This window comes from Galeopterus variegatus, unplaced genomic scaffold, assembly GCF_000696425.1.
Source record: "Galeopterus variegatus unplaced genomic scaffold, G_variegatus-3.0.2 Scaffold7309, whole genome shotgun sequence".
NCBI lineage: Eukaryota > Metazoa > Chordata > Mammalia > Dermoptera > Cynocephalidae > Galeopterus > Galeopterus variegatus.
In genome coordinates, this window is record NW_007733420.1 from 43,164 (window position 1) to 52,839 (window position 9,676).

A 9,676-nucleotide genomic window follows, 5' to 3' on the forward strand; every position below is an offset into this window, starting at 1 on the left:
CGGCAACGGATCGCAACCCTCAGTGTTGCCCCCGTACCGGACCAGGGACCGGCAACGGGATCGCAACCCTCGGTGTTGCTCCCGCGCCTCACTCAGCCAGTGAGCGGGAACCGGTCTGCATGTGGGATCCGAACCCTCGGGCGGGAGCGCCGCCACACTTCCCAAGCGGCGCACTATCCAGTGCGCCACCGGGCCGGCCCTTGCCTGTTTCTTCTTAGTTTTTTTTTTTTAGTGAGCTACTAGAAACTTTTAAGTCACACAAAGCTCATATTTCTATTTTCCAGGGCTTCTCTAGACTTAGATGAAGTCAGCTTGTGTAATGTGAATTCAGTAAAGGACATAAAATATCTTCGAGGAATCTCCTCACCTAGTTTGCAAATTCCAGTTAGAAGTTAACTTATTTGTCTTCAGTTAAATAAGTCTTTGCTACCACTCCCTCCCTCACTGCTACGACCATCAAAAATGCCGATTTTTTTTTTTTTTTCAGGAAAAGTAACATGTTTTGCTAGACTTTTGGACTCCTAAACTACCATTGCCTTTAGTCACATGGAACTGCTTGCAGTTTACTGAGCAAGTCTTCCTTTCCCATGTCTCCAATCCTGTGTCACTACACACTTTCGGATAAAGAACTCTCACTTGTCCCTCAAAACACAGCTCCAAAATGGCCTCTGCAGGAAAGCAGCCCTGTCTTCTCACTGTCATACACTTGGCCCTCCTCTGTGCTTCCACTGTGTCCATATTTGCCTTTCCCACAGAACAGTTTGCACTGCACTGTGGTTGTGGATGTACTAACCTGCCATCCTTCTAGACTGTAAGCTCCTTGGTATTTTTATTTCATTTTATATCTCAAGCACCTATTGTAATATCTGTTACTTCATAAGTTTTTGGCAAATGTTTGTTGAATTAATAAAAAAAAATGAGTTGATGAATTTGAAGTCATTCCTTGTTCATGTTTTCTCTTCTGCTCCCAGATTTCTTTTCTTCTTGTGTTTATCACCCACATCTTACACAGAATTGTCTTTTTTCAGACTGTCCATATTTATGTAAGCCACTTTAAATGTAATTCTGTCATTCTAATCTAGATGCTGCCTCTCAGGAACTAAACGTGGTGGGCAGAGCTGAAAGATCAGGACTTGTGGTTACTGTTAGGCCATTCACAACAGTTGCGGGTACATAGATGGCATCTCTCTGGCCACCAGCACTTCAACTTACTAGGAGTAACTTACTAGAATGTGGCATGATTGCTCTCAACAAACATTCTAGTCGACCTCAAGTCTCCTGCTAGGAGGATGCTTTGTTTATAGAGATATTTACAATCATGGAAACACAGGTCTGTATTCTGTGTTTTTTTTTTTTTTCCTGTCTTATTTTGTTTGTTTTTTATTATCATTGAATTTTAGAATGAACAGGAACAGGATCAACAATGCTTTCTCTTTGAATGACCGGACTCTGGAATTTCTAAAAATTCCTTCCACTCTTGCGTCGCCCATGGACCCCTCTGCACCCATCTGGATTATTGTATTTGGTGTGGTATTTTGCATCATCGCAGCTGCAATTACAGTACTGGTTTTATCAGGGATCAGGCAACATAGAAGGTAAGATATTTAAAGGGAGTGATTTATTTTTTTATTTTTATTTTTTTTCCCTTTAAATTTTTATTTTGTCGATATACAATGTGGTTGATTATTATGGCCCATCACCGAAACCTCCCTCCCTCCTCCCTCTCCCCACTCCCACCCAACAATGTCCTTTCCGTTTGCTTGTTGTAACAACTTCAAAGGATTGTAGTTGTTATATCTTCTTCCCCCCCCCCCGTTATTTTTTGTGTGTGAGAGTGAATTTATTTATTTATTTTTAGCTCCCACCAATAAGTGAGAACATGTGGTATTTCTTTTTCTCTGCCTGACTCGTTTCACTTAATATAATTCTCTCAAGGTCCATCCGTGATTTAAAGAGCATCTTCATATTTATTTTCTCATGACTTGGAAAAATAAGGAGATTTTCCTCTGGCTGAAGAAAATGTCTTAAATTTGAAACTTTGAGAAAATTGGTGATATTTAAAATATCACTTGGGGTCTTGTCTTCAGATACTTTTTAGAGTCCAAAGTCTCCTTCTATTACTATCTTTCTCTATATCCTATACCATGTGAGTGTGTCATATCTAGACTTGATTTTAATATCTATGTTGTGATTTTGTAAGCTGGACACAGAGCAAGTAAGACTTTTCAGGTAGACATAGTTAATCTTTGGTAATTATCCACATCCAAATGCCAGCAGTTTCACACTTCCTTTCATGCCTCCTTGCTACCTTGACTCACCTCTTCTTGGCCCCATGCCTGCAGGCCGCCATCTTGTCCCAGATGCCCTTGTGCTGTTTTATACTTCCCTCGCTTTGATGGACACTCCTCCCTCTGGTGCCTGTGATGTCATATAGAGCTTGTTCCTTGGGGCCTTCGAATCAATTCCCTGTATCAGAATCACCTGGAACACTTATTTAAAATTTAGTTTCCTTGGCCTTATCACAGACCCATTAAATTAGAATCTCTGAAGGGGATGCATTTTAGTGAATGTCCAGGTTATTCTAATTCTATTATTATTATTTTGGTGGCTGGCTGGTACAAGGATCGAAGCCTAGACCTTGGTGTTATCATCACCATGCTCTAACCAGCAAGATAGCAGGCCAGCCCTAATGCACTTATTTTGAGAGCTTTCAATTTAACAATTTATATAGAGAGTCCCACTCCTTGAGTTCATTTAACTGGACTCTGGGGCACTTGCAAACTTGGATGTCTAAACTCTTGATATTGCTTCAGGAGGAAATTTCAGACCACTGGGAGAGTTACTGAGGTAGTGGAGAAGGAGAGGAGGCAGGATTTTTCAGCATGATGAAAGGAGAAAATGATTTTGTTTTCAAGTATCTATTCCAGAGGGGAAGACAGGAAGGTCCTCAACTCTTCACTAAACACTTTGATGACTCTAAACCTTCCCTTCTGATGCTGAGGAAGAGGAATTCTGGTAAGGGGAAATCTCAGGCATGCATTTCAAAATCACAGGGACATGGTTTTCAAAAGGGTTGGCACCCACATGGGGCATGTGAGATGTGTTTGGCCAAGTATGTGTTCGACTAAATGCTTCTCCTGACGTTTACTACTTTCTATTTCACGCTAGTTAGTAACAGAAGGTAATCATTTTAAATCTTCGGCTTTGTAACTTTTTTTTTTTCATAAATGATAAGTGAAATGCTGTAGAATAAATGTGGTTTATGTCTAGTCCCCACATCAAACTCAAAGATTAGGATCAAGTTGTACTTGCTTGATTTTCTTGGTGATCTCAGCATGACATGGAATGCACAGAGACTTACTACAAGCTGCTTGTTTTGTTTTTAGAATATCAAGAAATTTTTTCTTGCAATATTTGAATACCTATGTTTAATATTGTAAGTTTTGTATTAATTCTGAGATGCTATGACTCTGTGGTTTCTAACAATTGTAACCTTAGTGAATTCACTCAACCTCCTTGGTTCTCAATTTCCTCATTATTACAATATAGTGTAAGAGTTGGAAGAATGGACTCTGGATATAGATTGCATCGATTCAAAATATTTCTCTCTTAGATTCTGCCCTTGCATATAATCCATTAACTGTGTGGATAATCAGGAAGAACAAACAATGAGTCAGGGAAACCGAGCTCAGGAGAAAATGGTTTGTGGTGTTAGAGTCAGTCAAGCTGGTTAAATTTATCTTTGCTGTCTGTGCATAGATAACTTTTAAGGTATATAGGAAATAATTAACTTGATAGGATAAAAAGTTAATACAGTAGAGTGCTTAGAGTGGTACCCGGACGCGGTGAGTGCTCAGTAACTGTTGGCTGTCACTATTATTTTATTATCTTGCCATTTGCTGGTCTTTCAGCTAGTTTGTGCTGGGATCAGCTATCTCCCTCCTCTGAGCAGATCTGCAGTAATATAATAATTAGGTGTGTAGCATCATAATCTGTTGCCTGGGAGAAGTGAGGCTGTTGTCACTACCTTGCCTTCACAAATTCATTTCATGTTCCAACTAGGAAAACAGATGGACAAATCTCCTGTGTAAACCTGGAGAGCATCAGTAACTAGCAAATGTAGTCAGGACAGTTATGACAACCTTCTGAAGATAAATAGTTTGTCGTGTTTTAAGTTTGATACAATCCGTGGTGGGTTTCTCTTGGGCAGAATTTTGCTTCAAAGGTTAGGAGAAGATGCAGTTTGAAGTGGGAAGAGCCCTGATAATTGCTGTAAAAGTCTTTTCTAATCATAGAAAAGATAGGAGTCGCCCCCAAAGCCTTTAGTCTTGAGGAGACAGTCAAAGAAATGTTAAGCAGTCCGATCCATACATTAGAAGACCTGGAGGGACCACAGGATGGTCTAAATCACCATTCTGCTTTTATGGAGAAGAATGCCAGAGTCATCTAACACATGTGCCTATTTAAACTTACTATTGAGGAGATTTCTCAAGCAACATAACGCTTTAACAATTCTGTTGGCTTTGTGAATAACAGCATTATATTGATTATTCAGTGGGTGGAAAGCATGCAATCAATGGAGCCCTAACCAGGTAAACTCAAATACCAGCTTTGCCCTCTGCCTGTATAATCTTGGTTGAGTCACCTGATTTCCATGGTTCCAGTTTCTCTATCTGTAATAGGGAGATAATATCTCACAGGGCTTTTATGAGGACTGAATGACATAAATGTGTATAAAAAACCCAGGATATAGTATGCACTACATAAACAGTAATTATTATTATTATCCAAAATCAGCTTAACCCATTGCTGTGATTAAGGGGTGCTGGGAAAGTATCTTTTTTCCACCCAGATATTGCCTTCATACTGTAGAAAATTCTCCAGTTCGCTGATTCATTGCTTGAGATTTTATTAGTTAATAAACACCTATTTCATTTTATTAAGATATAGTTGACAAAAATTCTACATTTTTATGGTATAGATCATGAAATGTTTAAATCAAGCTAATTAATATATCTGTTACCTCACATACTTATCATTTTCCATTGTGAGAACATTTAAGATCTACTCTCTTAGCAAATTTCAAGTATAAAGTACATTATTATTAACTATAGTCACCATTCTGTACAATAGATCTCCTGAACTGTTTTTCATAATGGCTGTACTAATTTACATTCCCACCAACAGTGTACAAGTGTTGCCTTTTCTCCACATTCCGGCCAACTTTTGCTATCTTTCATCTTTTTACAAAAGGCATTCTAACAGGTGTGAGGTGATATCATATGGTAGTTTTAATTTTTATTTCCCTAATGATTAGTTATGTTGAGCATTCTTTTCATGTACATGTTGGACATTTGTATGTTTTCTTTTGAAAATGTCTATTCAGGTCCTTTGCCTATTTTCAAATCAGGTGATTTGTTTTCTTGCTATTGAGTTGTTTGAGTTCCTTATATATTTTGTAAGTTAACCCCTTTGCTATGTGTAGCTTTTCAGTTTCATCTAAATCCCATTTGTCTATTTTTTCTTTTGTTGTCTGTGCTTTTGGGGTCATATCCCAAAACTCATTGCCCAGACCAATATCATGGAGATTTCCCTGTATGTTTTCTTCTAGTAGTTTTACAGTTTGAGGTCTTACATTTGTCTTTAATCCCTTTTGAGTTGACTTTTGTATTTGATGTGAGATAATGGTCCAATTTCATTCTTCTGTATTTGGATATCCAGTTTTCCTAACACAAATTATTTAAGAGCTGTTCGTTTCCACTGTGTGTTGGCACCTTTGTTGAAGATCGGTTGACCATGAATGTGTGGATTTATTTCTGTGCTTGCTATTCTGTTCCATTGGTCTCTATGTTTGTTTTGAAGCTACTCCATGCTGAATAAGTGCCTATCTAAAAATGCAAATTATCTTATGTTGTCTACTGGTCACTATAATAATGGTGAACTGATTAACCAGCTCTCTCTAAAAATATACCATGATTTGTAGCATTTGCCAATTTCCTAACAAGCCTGAAAAATTTTCAATATTTAACAATCAGCCCTTGCAAGTCAATAACAGCCAGTCCCAGCACAAAACAACTGCCATCTCCTTGTGAAATAATGTGAGGAGGTTGTTTCTCTATTATCATCTAGTTGAGAATAGCAGTTTGTGAAAACAAGAGGTTTGTTGAAGGAAAAGAGTTAGGAAAGGTATTTTCTATTTGGGGGCAGCAATTAGGGAGCTGAACAGTGGGAAGGCAACCAAGATGAACTGCTTATACTTCATAATGATTCTGTACTAGATCTCTGTCTAGCTCCAGCCCAGACATAGATGTGTTAGTTATCTGGTCAGCTTTATGACGGTAGTGATTAATGATGATGGTCATGATGATGGTGAAGATGATGATGGTGGTGGTGATGAACTTAATGATGTGCTGTGTGTTTTAAGAGAAAGAGCATTGGACCAAAACTCTTGGTTTTGGGTTCCAGTCTCAGGCCCTGGCATTTATTAGCTGAATAACCTTGGCCAAGTCACATATGGAAAAGGATAGTAATGATTTCTTAAATAGTTGTAATGGTGAGAAGACAAAATCAGAGAATATACAGAAGTGTTTTATACACTGGAAAGTGCTATATCAAGTTACTAGCATCACCATAAAAAGCAGTTACAAAGTGCTAATTTTATATAACCTGGTACTTGTGGTATACAAGGAGAATCATAGACACAGTACAATTTCAGACTTATGTGTACATAGTAGAATTGATATGTGAATCCAGTATATAAATAGAATGCTAGACGTTAGCTGTATCTGTGGTTGCAAATGGGTCTTAGGAAAGGACCTTAACTATTATCTAAATCCAACCCTCCAGAAACCAAAGCCCAGAGAGGTAAAAATATTTTGTTCTTTTATTGACCATGCATTCTGTGATAGGAGATATAGTATGTATCGTGGAAGAGACAAACATAGATAACATGGATGGTCCTTGCCTACAAGAATATTTTAATCTGGTAGTTGGTAACAAAACCAGGTTAAGGACTTGGGACATAGAACCCTTGCTAATGCTCACAGCTGAGCAGAGTCATTAGTAAATTCACTTGGTTTGTTTCTAGTTATACTTCTATTCCCATAATGTCAATAGTAAATAGAAGTGCATTTGGATTTCCACAAATGTTGCTTTTTACACAAGGGAATGGGGCTCATTCAACACTTTCATATACTGAAACTTCACATTCTTATCAAGTTTTAATTAAATAAATGACTAGTCTTAAAAACAGGAAGTGTAAGTAAGATGAGAAATGTAAGAGCTAATAACTTTTTTCTTTGCTGATAAAAATCCAAAGTGAGTGTGTTTTGAGTGAAGCCTGGGAAGATGAAATAGAATTCTAGGTTAACTCCTTTCATTAATCTTGCTCCATTCTGAAAGACAAATTGCTCTACATATGGGAGTCTCAGTTCTTTCACCTGAAAAACAGGGATAATGATAAAATCTGCACAGTATTGCAGTGGGAATTAAATGAGGTGATGCTTACAAAGCACCTAGTCTGATTTCTGCCATATAATAGATACTGATTATTAATATTGTTGTCACATGGCGGATGTAAAGAATCTTGTCTACAGTCACATGGTTAGAAAGTAATGGTACCAGAATTTAAAACCAGATAGGCTTTATCCCAAAGCCCATCAATCTCACTGTGCTTCAATGCCCACTCAAATCATTCTGGTAACACTGATAATTCCCCTAGGAATCATCCAGACTGATTATGAGGACAGTCCCAATTCCCCAGTAATTGATTCTGTCCTGTTCGAATGTCATATTTGTCTGTCCTTTATTGTTTTTCTGGTTATTCCTGGGCCTTGGCTCTTCAGCCCCATTTTGTTTGAGGGGAGACAGAAATACTCTCCGGCATTTAGTTGCCACGACTTTATCTCAGAACAGAGTGAACCCTGTTCCTCAGCAGCCCCTAGCTGGGAGGGCCACCTGATACTTCTTTTGCCTCTCTTCTCTGGATTTATGAGAGATACCTGCTCTCAAGGATCCTAGGAGCTAGTTCCAGGTATTTTAGGTGAGGTTTTTTCATCCCCTTCCTGAACCACCTGACATTGCAGGAACAGCGGAAGTTATTAACATTCAGTTTTATTTTTCAGGAAAAAGAATTTATGTTTTTAGCAGAACGTCAAATCAGGAGGATCCAGAAAGATAGTTAAGTTTTATTACACTTAATAAGAGCAATGCACAAGCAGCAAATGAGTTTATGACAGCACACACTGTGAAATGTGACAAAGTGCCGTCTTACTGTTTGGTAACCTTTGAGCTGCTTATCATGTCCAGCTACTGACAAGTTACTGACATTGCAATTTCTGAAGCCCAGTAATGCCAAGGCTCTGAACAACTGGATATAAGGTTGCAAAAGAACAATATGTACCTAATTTGCCCCTGACACAGCTCAGTTTGAGAAATCTCCACAGTGATTCCCCTCAGAATCTTTTCGGTTCACAAATTATCCTTCTTCCAAATTAGAGAAACTTGTCCTTATCTCTTTGCATCTTCCTTTTACTTCTTCCCAATTTCTTGGTGATGCCTGATGGATTATTTTTCCTTTGTGGCTGGGGAAGGGGAGGTGAGATTCTTTGCAATGATCTGCCCGTATCCATTTTTCTTCTAACTCCATAAGAACATCTTTTACTGAAGAAACTGGCAAATAGACACTGGCCATTCTTTCTTTTTTTCTTAAGAAAAAAATAATTGATTTTTTTAAATAGAGAAAAGATCGTTTAAACGACTGCAGCCATTACCCAAATAATTATTTTTCTCCTAATGACTACAAACCATTGTGCATGAAAATGATATGTGTAACTTTCACTTACTTTAGAGGAAGTCAAACTATTTTTATAAAATTTCTGCATGTTAAGGAGAACAATCTGCTGCTTATTTTTAATATATCATAGTATAGATATGGCAAGCAAATTTATAGAGGTAATATCAGAAGTATTTTGGATTGTAAAAAGAGAAACACATTTTAAAGTTTGAGAATTCTTACTTTAAAATATATTACCAGACCAGCCTCTTTTGTCCCTGCTCTGTCCCTGTCATAGTGAAAGAATGTGCCAGGAAAGGCCACGCTAAAGGGAGGACTGGAAAGAACACAAGGAGACACAGAGCCTCATCAAGTCACTGAAAATGTTTTATGTAAATCAAACTTTGGTAAATTCAATCTCCTTCCTTTTTTTTTTTTTCCCTAGAATCACAATTTCAAAGATGTTTTAGTTTCCTTCCTTGTTTTTGTTCTTCCCTGTTTTGATTTACCTTCAAGTGGCAGTAAGTAGTAGCAAGCATTTAAATTCTCTGCTTGGGTGCTTTATATTGTTATTTTATTTAGTCATCACATCTAATCAGTGAATTAGTTATTATCACCGGCAATAATGTTAAAATATATTTCATGATAAATGATTTTTGGAAAGTAAGGAACAATTCCATAATTATGTGTTTTGAAGGTCCCGAGTTTTGCACAACAGTATTGTTTAAATCAGAGGCTACCTTTTTAATTAGAGAACAAATTAAACATGAAATCAGGAAAGGAACAAAAGTCAATTAAAAGGCACAAGTGAGGGGCCGGCCCGGTGGCGCACTGCTACAGCGCGCCGCTTGGGAAGCGCGGCGGTGCTCCCGCCAAGGGTTCGGATCCCACATACAGACCGGC

General features: G+C 38.0%; 1 protein-coding gene across 1 annotated transcript in view; it reads left to right on the forward strand.

Annotated features, from left to right (window-relative positions):
* Positions 1-9,676, forward strand: part of TMEM27 (transmembrane protein 27) — a 36,777-nt gene that overhangs the window by 20,302 nt on the left and 6,799 nt on the right. The window contains exon 5 of the mRNA XM_008591812.1: positions 1,401-1,595. Coding sequence (XP_008590034.1) covers positions 1,401-1,595 — 195 coding nt within the window. The remainder of the gene's footprint in view (positions 1-1,400; positions 1,596-9,676) is intronic.